At 35.4% G+C, this 22,849-nt stretch overlaps 1 protein-coding gene across 2 annotated transcripts in view; it reads right to left on the bottom strand.

Annotated features, from left to right (window-relative positions):
- The window catches only part of LOC129942521 (phosphofurin acidic cluster sorting protein 2), a 235,854-nt gene extending 218,278 nt beyond the window's left edge, over nt 1-17,576 (bottom strand). The window contains exons 1-2 of one of the 2 annotated variants that reach the window (XM_056051501.1): nt 17,124-17,576; nt 1,473-2,826 (exon numbers count right to left, since the gene is read on the bottom strand). In XM_056051501.1, the coding sequence (XP_055907476.1) occupies nt 1,473-1,681 (209 nt within the window). In that variant the 5' untranslated portion in view covers nt 1,682-2,826; nt 17,124-17,576. The remainder of the gene's footprint in view (nt 1-1,472; nt 2,827-17,123) is intronic. The other variant, XM_056051502.1, reaches the window with a different exon arrangement.
- Nucleotides 17,577-22,849: the final 5,273 nt, after the last annotated feature.

The raw sequence follows: 22,849 nt of genomic DNA, 5'->3' as shown, positions 1-22,849 counted from the left end.
CTAAATTTTCAACATCCCCTTACAATCACCGAGTTTTCCAGATTGAATACACGTACACAAAATCTTGCTAATTAATAACGACTTGTGGTCTTTTGGCTAGGTCATAAAATGAATCCCAAACAACTTTGTGCACAGCAATTAAAATTTACCAAATCTGTGGTAAATAGCATTTACCACAGCAACAACGACGACTACGACAGCCAACAAAGAGCCAATAAAAATCTCTACAAGAATAAACACAAAATCGTGAAATAACCAACGAAATCCTATAAAGCAGCATCAACAAAAAAAAAAAAGAAAAATGTTTGAATGTCATAAAATCGTTAATGGTACACCTACAGCCTCTTATCACATAAATTACAACCTCATTCCAAAATATCATCCTTTCATACTTAGTAGGGCGAGATCGACGATGATGACGATGACGACGACGAGGATGAGAAAGGGAAACGATGACAATTAGATGAAATAGTTACAAATGCATCCTCCATTTAAATATATACATATATATGTTTATAGTTTATGGCAACTTATTGCGCAATAGTATACTGACCAATATGAAAACTCACCCTAAGGATCTACTCAAAAACTCCCCATTTTCAATACCACCAACTAGGTATTTAGATATTCAACAGAAGAAGCCGCCTTAATTTGTTCCTTTTTGCATTTTCATATTATTTATTTTTGGGGTGTGGTGCGTAGTTTTGAATAAATAAAAAAACTTTTCTTTTTTTAAGTGGGGGTGTAAGGGGGTTGATTTAAGGGCAAAATCAATGCACATAACGATGATCATAAAAATAAACAAATCGCAAGTTTCTTTTTATTTTTTTCTTATTTCCAATTACTGTGTGCAAGCGCAGATGCAAATATGTACCTACATAATACGTCCTTTTAAGGATGTAATTTCGAATAAAGAAAAAACAACAACACCAACAACAACAATAAAATATGAAGCAGAAAGGCAGAAGAAAATCTTCAAAAGAATGGAATTATATTGAATTATTAAATTTTTCAGAAGATTCAAACGGGTTTTAAGATACATAGTTAGGTAGGTATCTTCTCTGGCTTTCGAAAGCAGAGGATTTTATGTTTTTGTTTTCAAACACAAACCGACCAACACCAACAACAACAAAAATAAAAGGAAAAACAATTTATAAAATATTCATAGAGTGTGTCTAAAAATAAATCTCTAATGTTCGGCTCGTGGCAAAGTCGAAGTCAAAGATGAAGAGACACAAAATGAATGTCTTTCATTTTTCTTCTCTTTTTTCTTGGCTCCTCTCGAACTCAAAGTCCTAATCCAAATTTACACATTTGGTGAAATGGATGAAAAAATCAAGTTCACATTATGATAATTTTTATATCTTTTGGCACCACAACATTAACCATCAACGACAAGACTGAGTGGACAGAAAGCAGAAATAATTAAAAATATTATATTATTATTTTTATATCTAAGCAAAACAACTTACCTTGGTATGCAATTTGGCGGTGTACGATCGACTTCCCAAGCAGCAAACAGCTTCATCGGCACCGGTTTACCACTGCTACTGCCTCCTCCTCCGCCACTGCCACCCGTATTGCTACCGCCGACATTCATATTGCTTGAAGACGATAACTTTTCCAATTTACTGGATTTCTCAGCCATGTTCGATGGTGTTGTATTTGTTGAGAGACGCATTTGAATTGATTTTAATTAAACGATTAGGATTTTTGAATTGATTCAAATCAAATCGAATTTTTATTTGAAACAAAAAAAATATATTAATAATTATAAACAAATTTGCTTCGTGTGAATCAGGAGTGAATTTTCTTCACTGAATACATAAAACTTCGACAGGGCACACCAACAACATAAACGCGGCGGCGGCTGCGACGGAGACGACGTTTTTGACGACTGCGACGACGACGGCGGCGTTGGAGACAACTTGAACGAGGACTTCGATTGGGATGAGGTTAAGATTATTAAGGAAGGGATTTTGTGAGATATCTAATTTTTCCGATTTTCTCAAAGAAAATTGCATTTTGCAATATTTGCAAAATTTCAAAACTCTGTAATTCAGCAGGCGAGAATAACGGTATACTATTTCTAACTTGCTGCACTAATTTTTCATATTATTTATTTATTTATTTTTTTATTTTCAAATCCACACAAAAATTGTACACAGAGAAAATTTAATAACAAAGAATAAACACAGAACAGAAGACACAATGACGACACCGCCCTTTTTCTCTTGAATATCGGAGCTCTAGGGATTATTGCAGAGAAGAAAAAACAGCAGATAGCAGCTCAGCTCAAGCTCCTTACTAGAACACAATTTTAAAATATCAATCACTCAAAACACAGAACCGATTCATTTCAATTTTTAACACACAATTATTTAAGTAATTAAATTACTCAACTGGACGATTGATTCCTTCTTCGCTCTCGACTTGAATTTGATAAACAATTTAATTCAATATACTTTTTTTGTTGTTGCTTTTGTTGTTGTATTTCATTGATAAATATTATGGGTATATATTAGAATCGGGTTTTTCATTCGTCTCGTATGGTGTTGTGCACTCTTCGAGGCAGACGACAAAATTCGACTGCGCGCTACTACTGCTTCTGCTGCAAATTGAGAATGGGAATAGCAATAGAGTAGAGACACTCTCGGAACTTTTGGAACTCTCGGAACTCACGGCACAGCAGTAATCGTTTCGTTGGAGCTCTACTCTGGCGGCTCTTGTTTTTTTTTTTTTTTCTTGGTGTGGTGGTTTGTGTTGGTAGTTTTATTACGTGGGTTGTGCGCATACGTTTAGTGTTGCCGTTGTCATTTGAAATTTCTGTTTGGAAGAAAAAAAGAGAAGATTTGTTTGTATTAATGTATTTTAAAAAAGTAGGTATTATTCTAGTCATAAATGCTTAGATAAAGATTGACAAAATTGTTAGATAGCAAAAGCCAAACAAATTTTAGTTAAAATGATCAGGTTCAGGGACACAAGGGACTAGCAAAAAATGTTCTTTAAATCAAGTGAACTTTATTGGAGAGTTAGTCAAATAAAAATTTTCCTTACTTAAAAGTTAACTAAGTATTATTACACTGTAGCTTGTGTGAGGAGTTTTAAACTTTCCATAGGAAGTTATTGTAATCGGTCCAACTTCTTGAATTGAAAATTTTGACGTTTCTCGGCTTTTCAAGGTCCCTAGAATCTAAATTAATGATATTTAGAAAGATGTCTGTGCGATCTTATGTGTTCATACGTCTGTAAGTTGGGGGTATCATTTTTTGTCGTCCATATCTTAAAAACCAGTAGACTTCAATAAAATTTAGCTATTCCCATAATACAGAAAGAAGAAGGAAGAACTTTCACAGAAATTCAGTTATTGGTTGTTTTTACTTTTGATTTATTAGGTTGCACAACAATTTATGAAGAACTAGGGTCTAGTGACTTACATATCTCTACCACTCCTGTGTGCGAGTAATGTTGTCAGGAATAGAGGGGACCTACAGTTTTTAGCCGAATTCGACACTTTTCATGACAAGAATTACTCTTGAACGATTTGTCAATTCCTCGCCAGAGGAGGTACCCGTGGAAAAAACTGTAGAATGCACAGACAGGGATTGAACCCAAGACATTTTGCATGACAGTTTTACGCACTGTCTTGAGAACAAATTAGTTATCGACCGAAAACATTAACATCTCTTCTTTCCAAGCTCGGGTTGGAAAATGATTTTCATTTATTTCAATAAACAGAATTTGGTAAAACTATCGTAACTTATCGTTACTTTAGCCTTACGGATAAACATTTTTTTAGCGTCTGGAGGCTAGTGCACTTTTTAGTTTGGACCTTGCAAAATGGCCCAGAAAATATAAACAATTGTATTTACAGTAAGTGAGTTTGAGGGCCATTGTGTGGTGAAAAATAAAGTTCGGAAAGTTGTTTTTCTATCATTCTGCGTTCACTCGTGCTTTGTGAGACGTTGCAGAGTCCTATTGAAGAGTTAAAATTCTACAACCGAAATGTTTGACCCCACACGGCATCAAAGCAGCCTCAAGAATATTTTCCCTGTAATTTGTCGAATTTACTTTGAAGCCAGCCTCAATGTAAACTGTTGGAGAGCGCCCATCGCAAGTAACAGCGGCCCAAACCATTATTTGTTGAGAGTGCTACTTCATGATGGCCAACTGATAATGGCTCAAATTCTTGTATCAACGGTTCTTTAAGTACATTTTCACGTTTTTATTTTATTTACAAATTTGAAAAATGTTCCAATCAGAAAATACTATGTTTCGAAATTTGGTTCCATTGGACAAATAAACTATCTCCTTCCTTGGGTTAAGTCTAACTTGTTGTTTCTCCATGCAAAATGATTGTGTTACTTGTAAACAATAATATTGAACTGTCACTTGGCAAACAGCTGATAAAAAATATTTTGAGGAACGAAAGCTTCTTAATGGCCGGCGGTACGCCTTTCGTAAAAATAGGTCCACTGTTTTGATTTGTCATCTCACCGAACAGTGGAAAAAATCTTTACATGCAAAACTTGAGTATAACTCCCATCAGTAAGTTACTCTTGGACAATATTCAAAAAAGAGCTTTGGTGACAATAAAATCAACGTCACTGGAACATCATCGTAAAGTTTCTTGCATCACTCTTTTTTACCGTTGAGGGTATATAGTAATAAATTAGGTGGCGCAACAGTCCGTTAAGAATTAAGGCCTAGTGACATACAACTCTCAACCATTCCTGTGAGCGAGTACTGTTGTCAGGGATGGAGAGGACCTAAAGTTTTAAGCCGAGTCCGAATGGCTCTTGAACGATTTGTCAATTCTTCGCAAGAGGCAATACCCGTGAAAAATAAACTTTAGATGACAATTTTACGCACTGTTTTGAGAAAAAATTTGGAAAATAATTTTCATTTATTTTACTGAACAGATTTGGGAAAACGAACGTGACTTATCGGTATTAAATCCTCACGGAAAAACTTTTTTAGCGTCTTAAGAGCCATTGAAACGAAGTTCGGAAAGTTTTTTTTCAACCATTATTGGTTCACTCTTGCTTTGTGAGACTTTGCAGAGTCTTATTGAAAAGTTCAAATTTTTGAACCGAAATGTTTGCTTACGCACGGCATCAAAGCAGCCTCAAGAATATTTTCCCTGTGATTTGCCGCATTTAAACAGTTGAAAAGCGACCGTCGCAAGTAACAGCGGCCCAAACCATTATTTGTGAAGAATGCTGCTTTCTGAATGGCCAACCGATGATGGCTCAAATTCTTGTATGAACGGTTCTTGAGGTAAATTCTGAAGTTCTCACCGAACAGTGGAACAATTTTTTATATCGTTTTGGAGAAAGTAGGATAATATCATATGATACTTCAAAAGCATTTAATAATGTTTGGCATCACTCACTCTTATTAAAAATGCGTGCGTGAAACATGTTTGGGTGTCCTTAGACGATGCATGAAATTTGTCTCACCTATACAGATCTGGCTACAGTCTAAAATATCTATGTTCTTCCAGAACTAGAGTATAACTCCCATCAGTAACTTACAATATTGAAAAAAAAGAGCGTTTTTAAATGATTAGTGATTAGTACCCGTGGCATAATGGTTAGTGTGGTCGATCCATGGCTGTGCCATCTAAAGTTTTGTGTACCGCGTACTGCCTCCTGCGAGAAATTGACAAATTCTCCACGAGTAATTCTAGTAAGTCAATAGGGCCTAGTTTTCAAAGGACTGTTGCGCCACCTAATTTATTTATTTATTTTAGTGACAATAAAATCGTTTGACCGGTACGGGGATATACTCTAATATATCCAGTTGCATATGTATTCATTCTTTAGGAATGCCCTTCAGTCTATCAGTGAGTCCAACTTCACAGAACGGAGATTCATTTTTTAGCCGCACTTCGCGAATGTGGAATGCCTTGCCGTGCTCTATCTTTCGTTAACGTTGTAATTTCAAGAATTCAAAATCAATGAACATCGAATCCTCTTTTCCAACCACTACCTCTTTTGCTTACACAATATGTTGTTATTAATATTTTGTAAATATTTTAGAAAAATGGCGAGACGTCCAAAAATGGGAAGATATCAGTGTGGTCGCATCCCAGTTTCTTAAAGCAGGTGAAATCTAATAAGCAATGAATTTTTTATGAAAATCGTATAAATTATTATTAATATTGAATAGTAGCAAGCCCAGCGAATTCCGTTTTGCCATTAGATGGCTTCGTTTTTTGTAACATTTCGTTTGGGGGTTAAAAGATGAAGAAAATTAAGAAAAATTTGTATTTCATTTCAGAACAATATTGAATTCATTTCGATTACAAAAATTAAGTGTAATTTAGTTGAACTTCTCTAAGTAAAAAATGAAAGAGAATTCAAGGTAAATACTGAATCGAAGCTTTATAATTGTCATTTTCACCTGCGAACTTTCCGTTAATAATAGTTGCTTCAATCAAATTCGGCATACGTCTTTTCATCGCAAGTCGAGTACCGTTGCAAAGTCGCGGTGGATACAAATTACGCAATATCATAATAACTGAACCAACTTTGAGTTGCAAGTTATGTGGTTGAAAACCTGGTAACTCCAGAGAGTTCAAAAACAATTAACAATTTTTTGGAAAATTGTGCCGCACTTTAATCATTTTGAAGTTGAACTCTCATATTAGCAGTTAGTGATAATGTTTGCACGTTATTCCACAAAATTGGTGCCTTCAAAATTGCAGTGCGACAGCCATCTAGAAGAGTTGGCGCTTCTCGATATGTTTGGCATTAGTGGCCAATCATAGGGTTTGCATTTTTTATTATCTTTAAAACAAACGTTATTTGGAGTCGATATCTCTGAAGTTTCTAGAGATATGGTTGACTAAAAAAGGTTCCCAAAAGTAACCTTTAGTTTAGAATATAGGGCCATTGAAACTGAAAAAAAAATTTTAAATTTTCAATTCCACAAATCGGAACTTTAACAATAGCTTGCTATGGGGAGCTAAACGGAGTTCACCGCTTATCTGTTAATTTGTTTTAATTTTGTATGCTATAAACCTCACGGAGTCCGAGACCTTTCCAACGAATGCAAAGCCGTGGAAATCGGTTCGTGCGTTCTTGAGGTATAGCGTCAGGAAGGAAAACCCGACTTATTATATTATAGATTTGAGAGAGTGATTGTAAATCTGAAAAACCATCAACTTCATAAAGAAACCTAATGTATTTTTTGTATTTAAGTAAGGGTAAGTTGCAACTTGATTGCCAAGAACAAAATCTTGCCAAATAGTGTAATACAATATTATTCGATTCTACCAGTCCAATTGTTCTACTAATTTTGATCGTATGTTGTCAATATTGGATACCAGTTATATTTTGTAATATTGTGTAAAATTTAATTGATCAAAATAATATTTACGAGTAATTACATTTTTGTGTAATGATTACTAGAAAAAGTAATCACTACTGATGTTGTGATCATAACTTTTGTTTTCAATTACATTTTTGGCAATTCAAATGCAAGCAAGTAATTACATCTTATAAGTAATAGAAATTCTTTATTTTAAAGTATAATTACAAATTGTATTTTGATTTAAAGTAATTTTAGTTGAGTTTTGTTGAAATCATGAGAACTCTCTTTTAGTGTTAAATTTTTCAGCGACACAGCAAGAAAAACTTCGGCTTTTCGTCCAGGCTTAGAAAGAAATATATGATCAATTTTGTTTACATTTTGTATTTCTCACACTTTAAACAAGTCCTAAAGTTTGAAAATTAAAACAACAAAGAACTATACATTCAATTATGTTGTGAGAGATGTGAAAATTTTAAAACATCAAATTGTGTCATTTCTGTTTCATGTTCACACAAAATGAAATTGTCATTAAACAAAGAATTAAAAGAAATTTCAACGGTAATTTAATAGTTGTATTCTTTGTTGTTTTGAGTGAATATGTACTTCAAAAAATGCGATCAACAACAACAAAATCTACGGATCTGTGAGACACCCATATTTATCTTTGTAGGTACATATAAATTTATATTTTTTGTTTTGATCGCGTGAAACACGCTATTCAATACTTTATTTCAATAAGAAGATTTCAAATTACATAGAATAAAATGTTTTGTATCATTTTCATGATCATTGAGTTTTCTAGGCTGATTTTTAAAATTTTGATCTTAATTTTTAGCACAAAAAATCGTAATTAAAATTAATTTTTAAAAAATCGTTATAAATAGAAAAAATCCAGCAGAAGGGACAGGCTCTTTAAATGAAGCTTAATTCATCTTTATATTAAATTCCTTTGAATGTGCCACTGCCATTGCACTTTAATTCAGAAATATGTTGGTATTCTTATTTCCAAGATAGTTTTTCGGTATTAAGATTTGACTGTTTCAAAGTTGATTTTGATTAGTTCGACATTTGGAAGGCTGTAATCTTTTGACATTTGACAAGCAAAATCTACGGCATTAGGGGCCGGTTATAGTAATAAATAAAATCCATCAGTAAAATTTGAAACAGAAGGAATCTGAAATGTTTTACTTATGAGCGTTTATAGCAATCAGTAAATTTACGTCATTAAATTGATGTTTTCTTTCGATTATAACATCGAGCTTCGAGCCTCGGGTTGTTGTGATTGATTTTTGAAGATGTGATCTGAACAGTAAAAAATTGGAACACTAACATTTAAATGAAATGGAATTTTGTTTGACTTTTGGCAGTCGTTTTTCAGTAAAATAAAGTTTCATAATTAAAAAAATTAATATGGATTTATAAATTTAATAAAACTTTTAACACATTCTACTTTTTGTTTGAAGAAAATAAATCTGTAACATGATCAAAATCTAAAAATAAAAATTCTATTAATAGCTATAACCGACTTCCACCTGAGCGTCGAACTTGTCGAGTTGTAGAAGCTGAGTAAGGTCAATGATTCTTGGGTATTATTTTTCCAGAAGAGCCCTGAAACTAAAGGACGCTCGCCCCTCCCCTTCCCAATCCTTACCACATCCTACATCGGCTTTGTGCTACTATGCTGGCAGATGGCTCCTTATTCCCTGACTGTATAGTGCATCACTGTCTGTCAATACCCTGTTTCCTGCCTGGGACGCTTATGGCTTAATTGCTGTTCGTCTCTCCTTTTCCAATACATATCCCTCCCTTCAACTTCCCAATTGGGCTGGATCTAAGGTGTTATACGACCCGTGCCGATGATTAGCCAGGCTGAGGGCCCAATTTCTAAAAATAGCTCAGTCGTTAACGGAGTATCCGGATACCAGGCGACCTCCGGATTAGCTAGCCTTATCTGTGTAAGCGAATATCTGCACAGATGGACCCCCCCTTTTTACTTCGCCTACTCGTGGGAATCCAAATGTATAAACAAAAACAAACACTAAACCCGAAGCAAAAACGTCAAACCGGTACTCCAGCTACACCGGGCGGCAGTTCGGCGGCAACGTTTGGCTGTCGTTGCACCTGTGCCAAACATTGGAGAAGGGATTGTGCCAAGTCACTGCCCTTCTTCGTGTGCGGTACAGGTTCTATCTACACCGGACGGCAACGTCGGCTGTCGTTACTCGTGTGCCAAACACCGGAGAAGGGCTTGTGCCAAGTCACTGCCTATTTTCCGGTATGGTAAATGGCACTGCATGACTCTGCATAAGCGGGGCATTAAGAACCACACCCTCAGCAGCGTTAGACACTCTCCTACATCTGACACCCCTCGACATCTTCAGTAAACAAGTGGCAGCGAGTACAGCGATAAGACTCGACGCCTCATCTCAATGGACCAACAACAATGTGGGGCACTCCATCATTTTGAACCTCTTTGGTTCTATACCAAAGTACATAGACTACACTATTCCTAAACCCCTATTTGGAAAAAACTTCCAGGTATCCATTCCATCCAAAAATGAATGGAAAGACAAAAAACTCCTGGATAACAAAAGTGTTCATTTTTATACAGATGGATCCAAGACAAATGAGGGAGTTGGTAGTGGTGTGTACTCAGAAAAGCTTAATCTATAAGCATCTCATTCCGCCTCCCTAATCATTGTAGCGTCTTTCAATCGGAAATTTTAGCGATCAAAGAGGTTCTTTCCTGGCTAAGAGAAAACGTGATGTCAACTTCTGATATCCGAATCTTCTCTGACAGTCAAGCTGCTATCAAATCCCTTGGCGGTGTCTCGACCAAATCTTTAACGGCCCTCGATTGTCGATCGTCTCTTATGGAGATGGCACAGCAATTTAACATTCACCTCTGTTGGGTGCCGGGCCACAGAGACATCACAGGTAATTGTAGAGCCGATGAACTCGCTAAAAATGGAACCGTCATACCTATTTCACCTGAAAGGGAGAAGATGGGTATACCGATAGCTATATGTAAACTTATGCTAAAAGAAACAGCTTTTGCGATAGCAAATTCTAGGTGGCACAACTTACCAACATGCGCAGCCACAAAACTCATATGGCCTTCACTGGACCTAAAGCGGTCTAAAGACTTGTTATCTCAAAGCAGACTTCATATTAGCTTCCTAATAGGTGTCCTTACGGGACACTGTCTTATAGGCAGACACGCAATACGACTTGGCGTAGCCTCAAATGACTTCTGTAGGAGCTGTATGGAGGAAGAAGAAGAGGAAACAATCTCTCATCTCCTATGCACTTGCCCTGCTCTTTTACTCAGACGCAAACTTCATCTGGGGGACTACTCTTTTGATAATCCCAGTGAACTACCTAAGGAGGATATCAAATATCTTCTTCGCTTTATAAAAAGCTCAAAATGGTTCGACTAGTTAGAAGTAATTCTCTTGATTCATGGGGTATCACAACGGGCCTTTCTCTTGGCCTAAGTGTGTGGATTTTTAATCCGCAGCCACGTTAACCTAACCTATAACCTGCCCATTAGAAAAACAATATTCTGCACCAACAAAGAATTGAAATTGAGAATGATAAACATTTTGCAGCCACAGTTCTCAGAAACAAAGCAATTTTTATCATGGCCGGCAAAAGTGAAACTGTTGGAAAATGTAAGTTGTTGAGATAAGTTTATGATGTAGATATTCGAAAGGGTGGGAATGGGCATCCTTTAAAAAACGGAGAATATTGAGCTATAGTCCATATTGTTGACATTGTTGACGACAGCCAAGGTTTCTCGATTTCTCGTCGATGTTTATAATTTAGCATTCCACAAACGACTTTTTTTTCGTTGCAGGTCCTTAAAAGCATATACGCCTCCAAAAATCTTGAAAAATTCATTTTATTTACTCTTACAGCAGCAGTAGTAAACAGAAATGTAGTTGATATGATCTTCTGTGACTTTAGAAAAGGCTTTTGACAATATTTCTAACAATGTTCTAGTCCTGCAAATTTTGAAAATTTTATCCAGAAATAAATTACTTCTTGTCTTGAGAATGTTAAATATTGTGTTCGATCTAGATTCAATTATATTCTGACCATTTTTGGTGTCTCCAAAGGTAGTCATTTAAACACTCTTATATTAATCTTTACAATTAACGACATTGACAGGGTCAGTTAGTTACATTATTAAAAAAGAGGCTGGGATGCGACCCACACTGATAACTTCCCATCCCGTATGTCGATTTGTCTTGCTTAAAAGTTTGTTTATATGTACTCGTATCAATTTTTACCAAATTTGCGTACTATTTTTTGTAGATTTTATTTTTTATAAAAAACGGACTGTTGGATTTTTATTTAAAAATTACTGAATATCGAAAACAATATTTTCTGTGAAATAAAATAAGTTTGAAGCCAATATTTTTAATTTTTGAAAAGATATTTGAGTCGAAAGTACATTTTACCAAGTTTTAGTATTGTTTTTTTTTTTAGAGTTTTATTTTTTGTAAGAAAACTGTCTATTCGAATTTTTTTTAAATTTTACCAAATGTTGAAAACAATATTTCTTATAAGATAAAATTAGTTTGAAACCAATATTTAAAATTTTTGAAGAGATATTTGAGTCGAAAATCAATTTTTACCAACTTTTATACATTTTTTTAGGTTTTTATTTTTTTGTAAAAAAACTGTCAATTCGATTTTTCTCAAAATTTGTCCTAATGTTAAAAACAATATTTGTTATAAGAAAAAAATAATTAGAAGCTATTATCTCAAAGTTTTCAAAAGATATTTGAGTCGAAAATCATTTTGTACCAACTTTTGTTAATTTTTTTTTCGGTTTTTAATTTTTTGTACAAAAACTGTCAATTCGATTTTTTTCAAACTTTAACTGAATATTGACAACAAGATTTTTTGAAACATAAAAGTAAATTAAAGCCAATATCTCAAATTTTTTAAAGATATTTGAGTCGAAAATCAATTTTTACCATCTTTTCAACATTTTTTTTTAGGTTTTTATTTTTTGTAAAAAAAAACTTTCAATTCGATTTTTCTCAAAATTTTTCAGAATGTTGAAAACAATATTTCTTATAAGATAAAATAAGTTTAAAGCCAAAATTTCAAGTTTTTGAAAAGATATTTGAATCGATATTCAATTTTTACGAACTTTGAGTAATGTCTTTTTTTAGGTTTTTATTTTTTATAAAAAAAACTGTCAATTCGATTTTTCTCAAAAATTTATCAGATGTCAAAAACATTATTCTTCCTTGCACAAAATTGTTTTAAAGATGAAATCATATTTCGGTCGTAAAATTTTGGAGCTGACAATTTTTTTTTCAGTTTTATTAATTTATAAAAAATACCGTTATATTGATTTTTTTTTTCAAAAAAATATACCTGTTTGGTATCACGTTACAATATATTATATAAAATTTAATTCAAGTCTCTAGCGTTTTTTGTTCGTAAGATATTTAGGGTTAACCAAAATTTTCACCTTTTTTTCAAACTGCTATGGTAAAAAAACCACCCACGCAATTTTCTTGAGAGTCCTTTCTGCATCTTTCTGCCTTATTATCTGTATAACAAAATTTATTTGAAGTTGATATCTCTTCTGGTTTTCGAGCTATGGAGGACGAAAAAAACGTCGCGTACGTACACACGCACGCACAGACATCTTTCTAAAAATCTTTTATTTCGACTCTAGGGACCTTGAAACGTCGAGAAATGTCAAAATCAAATAAATCCAAAAAAATTCCTGGATGAAGGTGGTATGTGCAAAAAAAAAAAAATTTAAAAATCTCAAAAACTATTTGCGATGAATAAAAAAAAACCTGAGTTCTATTGACTTTAAATTATGCAGACCATATACTTTAAATGCTGTTAACTAAAATCTTTGAAAATGTCGCTTAAGTCCTTAAATTTCCAAGCCCTTTATTTATCTTTTGGCAATTTTTGCACGGAAAACTCATGGTAGAGGTTATTGAAGTAAAGTTTGCGATTGAAGTTTATGACACTTGCAAAACTAACGGTGTAGTTGCATTCATCCAAATTTACATTCAAAGAACGCAATCAACTGCAAATGAAGTCCCTTATGTTGTCTGAACTTACCCATTGCATTGTTCAGAATCATACAACACTAGAGACTTCATTTACAGCCATCTGGTTTCTTTGAACTTAAATTTTGTCTTAGCCAACTATTATTTATTTATTATTTCATCTACGACCTTTAAAGCTTAACAGATTACATTTCGGTAAAAAATAAATATTATAAATGTACTTAACAATAAATAACAAATACTTAATATCTTAAGAATAAACAGTATAATACATTCTTAAATTTTTCTCTGGAGAGATATAAGTCAACATAATCATACATTTTATTGATTTCTAATTGACCGTGAAATTGGTTCGTTACTTCCGTAGTTCGTTCTATGTCTGGACTCAAAAAGAAGAGATCTTTCTTTTAATGGCCTCTTTGGAGCATATATACATATAAAGGAGAGTAACTCTGTCAACGTTTGTTGACAAGGATTCCAGATAACATCCGCATATTCAAGATTTGGCCTGCCCAGAGAAGTATATTGTAGTATCAGCGTAACACTAGCCCTTATAACTTAACTTGGTAGGTTGGCAGCACTTCATTTGTTGTAAGAATTGTCAGAAAGACTATCACAAAATAAAAAGAGCAGTCACTTGAATAAAGACTAATCTCACAACACGTTGCTTTTTATTAAACTTATAAAATATCACATATATAATGATACAAGGGTGTATGGGTCGGAAAAATCACCGGAATTCTTTTAAATGAGCCCTATCATTGAGTTAGCTTTAGCAACAATCGCATCAATATGAAAAGTGAATGAAAACTTTTAATGTTCTCTGAAGAGGCTTGGAATCAAGAGAATAGATAAACTCATAAGTAAGAAGTTTTCGAGAGAGGGAAATTATGAAGCACCTTTTTAGATTTAGATTTAAACCGTTTAAGTTACACCAGTGAGATAAAATATCCAGATCCATTTGCAGCTTAAGACAGTCATCTGCACAAGTTACTTTTGAGAATAATTTGAGATCATCAGCATTTATAAGACATTTGCTAAAGTTGACATAGTTGACAATATCATCAATGAATATTATAAATAACAATGGGCCAAGGTGACCACCCTGAGGAACACCAGACGTACACTTGATTGATCTTGAAGTTTATTCCTTAATCTTTACTTTTTGAACCCTGCCAGATAGAAATAAAGAAATCCATTTAAGTAAGACTGAATGGATTCCAAAAGCATCTAGTTTAAGAAGCAAAATACTGTGGTTTACCGAATCAAAAGCTTTGCTGAAATCAGTATATATAGCATCAACTTGACCTCTAATTTCGATAGCATCAACAACAAACGTTGAGAAACATGTCAAGTTTGTTATAGTTGACCTACCCGAAAGAAACCCATGTTGAGCACTATTTATATGTTCTTTCACAAGAAAATCAAGTTTATTTTTGACTAAACTTTCAAAAAGCTTCGGAATTGCGGACAACTTGCAAATCCCCCTATAATTTTCAATATCATTTTTAGAACCCGATTTAAAGATGGGGATTAGGAAAGAAGATTTTCAGTCATCTAAAAATATCCCAGTTGACAAAGAGAGTTCAAAAATTGTAAGCAACGGTGCACAAAGAGACTTAGAACATCTTTTTAATATTAAGGCAGCGATGCCATCAACACCTGGATTCGAATTGGGCTCAAGAGAGTTAAGTGCGCTTAAAACATCAGAGTATTACAATATCAACCTTATGGCCGTTCCGAGGAGGTTGAGGAAAGTTTGGATTGAAATAAGAATACACCGATTCAAAAAACTGAGCAAAAATCTCGCTATTGAAATTGATAGAATTTGGGATTCCAAGATATTTTCGGTTAGAGTTTATGAACGACCAGAAACGTTTAGGATCGCTCTTTAAATCAAACTCCAGATTCAAGATATAATTTCTGTGTGAGAATTTACTAAGCACCATGAAATCTTTACAAAATTTTCAAAAAATATTTTTGTCGTCCGTAGTATTTGATTTTTAAAAATTAATTGGGAAAAGTGTCAAATACTTAAAATTTGATACATTTAAGTCCATCTCGACTTGTGTTGGGAATAAATATAACTTATTACTTAACCGATTTAATAAGGAGCACTTTTACATAAAACATAAAATGGAATTGTACGAATTAAAAATTATGATTAGCTATCATTTTGACATACGAGAAGTGGCAATTAAGTTTTGGGAGTTTGTTAATAAAAATCAAAAAAATTAGGAAAAATTTTAATATCGACCTTAACAATAATTTCCCTTTAACTCTACACAACAATTCCAACGTTTCATCCATGATTGGAAGCACCCTTGGTAGTCCTCCGAAGTTAGCTCGTTTAGCACTACGGTTAGAGCTTCTTGGACGTTCTGTACGCCGCCATGATGGGTTCCCTTGAGGTGCGACTTCATCTTGTGAAATAGAAAAAAGTCGCAGGGAGCAATATCGGGGCTAAAGGGTGGGTGAGGCAACGTTGGGATGCCTTTTTTCGCCAAAAACTCCTGCACAACGAACGAGAATGGGCGAGAACCTTAGGAACCATCTTTGCGCAGATCTTTCGCATGTTCAAATTCTCGTGTAACATCTTCCGATGTTCTTTGTTGATGTTTAACTCGTAAGACAATGCATGAATCCCTAGGCGACGTCCAGACGTGATCAACATGAGCAAACGATCAACATTCGCGTCGGTACGAGAGGTGACAGGAGCTCCTTCACGTCGATCGTCTTCCACCTATTCACGCCTTTCCTTGAACCGCTTCGCCCATTCAAATAAACGCGTTATCGACATGCTATCGTCTCCATAGACAACCTGCAATTTTCGGAGGATTTCCGAAGGTTTTTGCCAGATTTCACTAAAAATTGAATCACAGCACGTTGCTTGAAATGCCATACCTTTTTTTTGTTCGATAAGTCGTGGGAGCCACGGTAAGTAAAAGATTTCAATAGCTCAAAGTCCTGAACTATTGCTGTAGATTTGTCAAAAATTGAAATAACACAGTTTATATCCTAGTAATTATATCCTTGCCTTGAATTCTGCTTCGCATTGAGAAACTAATCTACAAGACCAACTCAGCATTATGTATTGCAAAAGGATGGTCTTCAAGCTACCTTGATGTAATCCGATCCATTTACATGACATGTAGTTTTTCCGACCTCGACTCAAGTACCTAGACTAGAAGTTATCCAAGGCAATCGATCTCTGATCTTGATCCACTTCAACTGTTAAACTTAAGCTCATTTCAGGAATGTACAGACATTGCCGATTTACTTTCCATACATAGTCTTTTCTCTGGTTCAATTGAGTATTCCAATCTCAATAAACCATAACCTGAGAAACCTTGGCCCCTTCTCTATCTACTAACACAACACACCTTCTGTGAATTAAATATCTGAATGGTATGCTGCGGTTGGTCAATTTAAATCCGAATTCAACAACAGCACCCAAAACCTCAAACCTCAACCTCCTTTCATCTCAACCCCAAGTTTTACTTAAGCCTTCACTAAAGTTTTAGCACAACATTTCGCTACCTAATAATTTTTACTATTTTTACTTGTTTTTCAACAGAATAATTCTTCAAAAAAGTTACAAGATTATGAAATTGTGGCACATAAATAAATTTAACAAAGATTAAACTCAGACAGACACTAAAAACGACTTAAAACAAATGCGAAATAACTTGGTACCTATCTACCTGAATAATATAAAAAAAAGAAAAGAAGAAGAATACCACTCACCATTTACCACGGACAAAAGGCAACACCTTTAAAAATGTCCGGTTTTTCTTCTTCTCCACAGAATCCCAGTGATGGATGCAATTTATGAATTTTTCACAGCTTCTCAAGTTGAAAAGTTTTTAAGTTTTATTTTGGTAATGTTTCTAATTTCAAAACACAAATTACTACCGAAATGTTCACTTCACCGATAAATTTATCTTTCTTTTATTGTTAAAGTTTTTAGGAGTTTTTTTTGTGTTTCTAATTGGAGTTAAACAAAATTCTATAAAAATAAATAACCACTTTCAATGGACTCCCATTTGTTCACAATATTTTTTTTTATTTCTATTTTTTCGTCTGGTTTTTAATACCGTCAATGAGAATAACCCGCCGCCAAATAAACAATTGCTAAAACAATAATTCAATTGTTATCCGAGGACGAGGAGAAATCTTTTTGTATGATTTGATTTTGTGTCTTGTCTTCAATTCGGCTTGATGTTTATTTGGAATTTGACAGATAGAAAATGTTTTTTTTTCTTGTATTTCGATAAAAATAATAAACGAAACTTTTTCGTTGAGTTTTAAGGTTCAGTTCAGTGAGTTTTTAAAATGGCTACTGTTAAATTTTTAGTTTCTACATTTGGCGAGTAGGTGGAACCTGGATAGTGTGACTGTTCAAGATTTAAAAAAAATAAAGCTAATACTACACGGTGAAATAAATAGAAGCCTTTTTTTGGAAAAAACATCCATTGCGAAATATGATTTTATACGTATTTCGAATACAAACATCGTCACTGCTAATAAAATTAGAAGTAGGAACTTATTGCGTAAAGACTATTGACGTTTGCTCAAGTCGAGAATATAAATGTTGGTACAATTGATAACTCTTGTGTATTTCGATGGCACGTTCCTGAAGTATGATAAGTGCAGGGTTATCCATTTTGAGGTTTTAAAAGTAAACGTAAATAAAACACATATGAAATATTTTTTTTTCATTATATTTCTTTTTTTTATCGGAAATATATGTAAATTGGAAAAGAATCTATAATAACAAGCTAATAGCAACTGACTTAAAATATAGAGTTTTTAATGCTACTGCTCAAGCTATCCTGTTTTATGGTGCACATGTATGGAGAGTATGATAGTATGAGCTAGTTGAAAGCCCTTTATGCTTTTTTTGTAGAAAGATATTCTTTTTGAAAACTGGTCTTCCGTCACTGTTAATTTCAACCCTTAAGCTGAATGTTGACTACATTGTGAGAGTCCTAAATATGCAGGAGCTAAAGCTACTTACTTACTTACTTAAGGTGGCGCTACAGTCCGGGGTATACCTGGGCCTCAACCAACAAGCGTCTCCAGCCAGCTCGGTCCCTAGCTAGCTGTCTCCAGTTTCGCACGCCAAGTTGGTTGAGATCCTCTCCCACCTGGGTGCGCCACCTGAGTCGCGGTCTTCCTCTACTGCGCCGTCCCTCGGGATTGGATTCGAAGACCTTCCGGGCTGGAGCGTTGATGTCCATCCGCTCTACATGACCTAGCCATCTAAGCCGTTGGACTTTAATTCTGCTAACAAGTTCAGTGTCGCTGTACAGCCCGTACAGTTCGTCGTTATATCTTCTCCTCCATTCTCCATCTATGCGTACGGGACCAAAAATCACCCGAAGAATTTTTCTCTCGAAGCATCCTAAGACGCTCTCATCTTTCTTTGACAGGGTCCAGGCCTCAGCGCCATAAATGAGAACCGCGATGATGAGTGTCGTATAGATGGTGATTTTACATGCTCGAGAGAGGACTTTATTTCTCAATTGCCTTCTAAGTCCAAAGAAGCAGCGATTTGCAAGAGTTATTCTTCGTTTGATTTCAGCGCTGGTGTCGTTGTCTGCATTAATAGCGATGCCTAGGTAGACAAAGTCTTAAACTACCTCAAAGTTATAGCTGTCCATGGTGACGTTTTGTCCAAGACGTCGTCGTTCAGTGTCCTTTTTTGATGATAGCATATATTTGGTCTTGCCCTCATTGACCACTAAACCCATCTTCTTCGCTTCCGTCGCAATGCTCAAAAACGCTCCACTGACATCATGCTTTGATCTTCCAATTATGTCAATATCATCTGCGTATCCGAGTAATTGGATGGATCTTTGGAAGATTGTGCCTCTAGTGTTGACGGTTGAGTTTTGCACAATTCTTTCCAGATGTGGAAGAAGTCGCATGACAGTGCACCGCCTTGTCTAAAACCTTTTTTGACATCAAATGCACCGGTAAGATCTTTTCCGGCCTTGATAGAGCAGCGTGCATTCTCCATCGTCATTCTGCACAAACGGATAAGTTTGACAGGGATGCCAAAACTAGACATTGCTCGGTAGAGCTCTTCCCTATAGATGCTGTCACAATCGGCTTTAAGATCGATAAAGAGATGGTGGGTATCGATTTGAAGCTCCTGGGTTTTTTCCAAGATCTGCCGTAGTGTGAATATTTGGTCGATAGTGGACTTTCCTGGTCTGAAGCCACACTGATAAGGACCAATCAGGTTGTTGACGAATGGCTTCAGACGTTCACATAATACGGCAGAGAGGATCTTATACGCAATGTTAAGAAGACTGATGCCTCTGTAGTTGGCGCAGTTTAGAGGGTCTCCTTTCTTATGTATCGGGCACACTATGCTGAGATTCCACTCATCGGGCATGCTTTCTTCCGACCAAATTTTGCAGATGAGTTGGTGCATGCTCCGTACCAAGTCATCGCCTGCTGCTTTGAATAGTTCGGCAGCGATGCCGTCAGCTCCAGCAGCTTTGTTTGACTTAAGTTTAGATATAGCTATCTTCACTTCGTCAAGGTCGGGTAGGCGGAATTGTTGATCTGCGTCGCCGAGGTTGAGTGGTTCTATCTCCCTTATAGCGGAATTCGGTTCGTCATCGCCGTTATATAATTTGGAGAAGTGATCTTTCCAGCATCTCAGCATCGACTGCGGTTCTACTACGATGTTCCCCTGATCGTCTTTACAGGCTTCGGTTCGTGGCTTCGTTTCGCTAAGGAGGAGCTAAGGCTACCGAGAAATATAATGGAATATGCGCTCAAAGACAATATTATTGTGCGTGTTTAATATCAACGACAGAAGCTATTTCACCAGCAAATATAAGAATTCTATCATTATAGATCCATATTTAAGATAAGTGGAAAATTGATCAGACAGACCCATCGTAACGAGGTTAGCGACCGTTGCACACTTTGTAATCAGCATGAGAGAGAGGATGTATTACTTTTCGTAGGCATTTGTCCAATGCTGACGGAGATAAGGTGTGTTCACTTTGAAAAAAGCTTTCTGCAAGTTGAAGAGGTTATGAACTATCTGTTTTGTGCGAACTGGATGCGTCTTTATGAATTCTACAAAGAAGCGATACAAAACAGATGCCAAATCATCGATGAACATTTTTGATCCAAACCATTAGAAAAAAAAGAATCCGTTCACCGAATACATTTTTGTTTTAATGTTTTTAACCTAACTGAAAATCCTGTCAAATTTTGTTCTAATTTCGATAAAATGCATTTTAATGCAATAAAATTACGTAAAATATTTTGATTTAACTAATCTAAAGTCCTAAAACTTTGTTTTGGCTAAACTAAAAGTTCCTAAAAAAAAAAATTTTCATTTGTCTATTTTAATTCAAACAATATAAAACACCTCAAAACCCGTACGTGAAAAAATCGAATAGAATAGTTCTCGTATGAAACGCCGTTTCGTATTCGATAAAAACGCATACGTGAAAAAAACGAATCGAATAGTCACCGTCTGAACGTAGCCTGACGCTCCGATTTGACGGTGACAGTCGTTCCATCGTCGTTTTTTGAAGAAGTTTAGAAGTTAGGTCCAACCACACCTCCAGACCAAAAAGCGCACCAAGTGACATTTTGGGGATGTAATGGCCTCTTTTCAATAACGTCTTGATGAACGCCAAATACGACAATTTTGTTTGTTAACTGAAGAAAATTTCGATTGAAAAATCACCCCTTCGACGTATCTACGACGTTGTGATTGAGCTGGCTACAGTTCTTGAGTGAGCCATACGCCATAATGTGTAAATTCCTGAGAACGACAAGGAATCGACACATTCGGGCCTTCGGCAACAGTTGAACTTTCAGCAGCGATATTTTCAGTGGTACGAGCAAAACGGTGATGCACAATCCTTACAATATCTGTAACCAACCAAGTCTCTTTAAATTTCTTCACAATTTTGTCAATTGCTTGCGTAGTTGGTCGATTATGTAAAACCAAAATTTCTTCCTAAAGCACGATATGTGGGCTGTCGCAGAATCACCATTTTTATAGCAGGTGTAAACAATTTGTATGAAAAGTGGAAATGTCAAGCGATCCATTTTCTAAGTTCACTTTCAACCTACAAAAAAAAACGGTTTCACAACTAAGTTTGACAGCCCTAATACTTTTGAAACCGCAAAATGGATAATCCGTTACAATCTGCAGAATTGGTCCTTCGGTATCCTCAGGATTGACTGCGGTTCTACAATGATGTTTCTACTTTTGTCTTTTTAGGCTTCGGTACGAGGTTTATGTGCTTGTGGATTTCGTTTCACCTGCTCATATAGAACTTTTTAACTTGATTTCATCTTTTGAACCTCTCAACATCTCCGACCGCACGCTTCTCATGCTTCTCTTTCTTCTTTAATTGCATCTTGGCACTTGTTCTCGTTACATTGTGTTGGCGGCAAAAAACTTAGAAAAAGGTCTGTAAGTCTACCTTGGCTGAAACGAGGTTTTAGTCCGAGTTGATGTTAGGTTCTCGGAAGGTTGATATTGGAAGCGTCAATCGCAGTATGCAATATGGTCAATCTGGTTGACAGTCGATTGGTCTGAAGAGCTCCAAGTTCCTTTGTGAATGGTGAGGCGTACTGGCTATCATGATGCACCTATAGCTCAAGACTTGTTGCCTAAGGCAGTCTCAGTATCAGTCACCATAGAAAGTATCGCAGTTTTTCATCCTTTTTTTGCCCGGCCTGTCCAATCGTATTTCCTGGATGGCTGTGATATATCTTTATTGCAGTCCAGGGCCTCCCCCTAACATTCCACATGCATCTCGAAGTTCGTTGTCCTTTAATCGTTTGCTTGAGTTGTAAGCAGGAAACAGTTCAAAAATAATCCATTATTTAGATGAACCACTCTGTACAGCTGAATGCCATTTGCATAGAATTGGATTGTGAAGCCCGAATTCATTTAAGCAATTTCGTTTAAACCAAAAAAAAAACACTTTAAGAGACTTACATATGGATTTTAAAGACTATTGCATAAATTGTTTATTCTAACATCTCTTAAAAATAATATTCGTGGAAAGAAATAAAACCACGCTCAGTATGTATGTCCATATTTCCACTCAATATTTTAAATCTATTCACAGCTATTCATACCTTCTTCTAAGGAAGATCAGAAGACCTTGTTATCATTAGGTATTTGCTTTAACACATGTGTACCCATTGATATTTTATCCTCCTTCGTTGAATTAGAAGTTACTATTCGTTCCGTGTAAGAAGATTTCAAATCTAACACCCATAAATAAAAAGTTGGTGTTCCGCAAGGCTCTGTCCTGTCTCCTACACTCGTTCTTACTTTGAATTAATGATCCGTCTGAAACTTTGAATCATCTTACCTGCCTATATTCTGACCATGGCAGCAATGTTAATTAAGTTATTACTCTTTTCTTGACAGTTGCGTTCCTCCCCCAAATAAATTCAACCGTAATGTG

This window comes from Eupeodes corollae, chromosome 1, assembly GCF_945859685.1.
Source record: "Eupeodes corollae chromosome 1, idEupCoro1.1, whole genome shotgun sequence".
Lineage (NCBI taxonomy): Eukaryota > Metazoa > Arthropoda > Insecta > Diptera > Syrphidae > Eupeodes > Eupeodes corollae.
The sequence above is the reverse complement of the archived record's forward strand: the minus strand, read 5'-3'. Positions and strand labels throughout refer to the sequence as shown.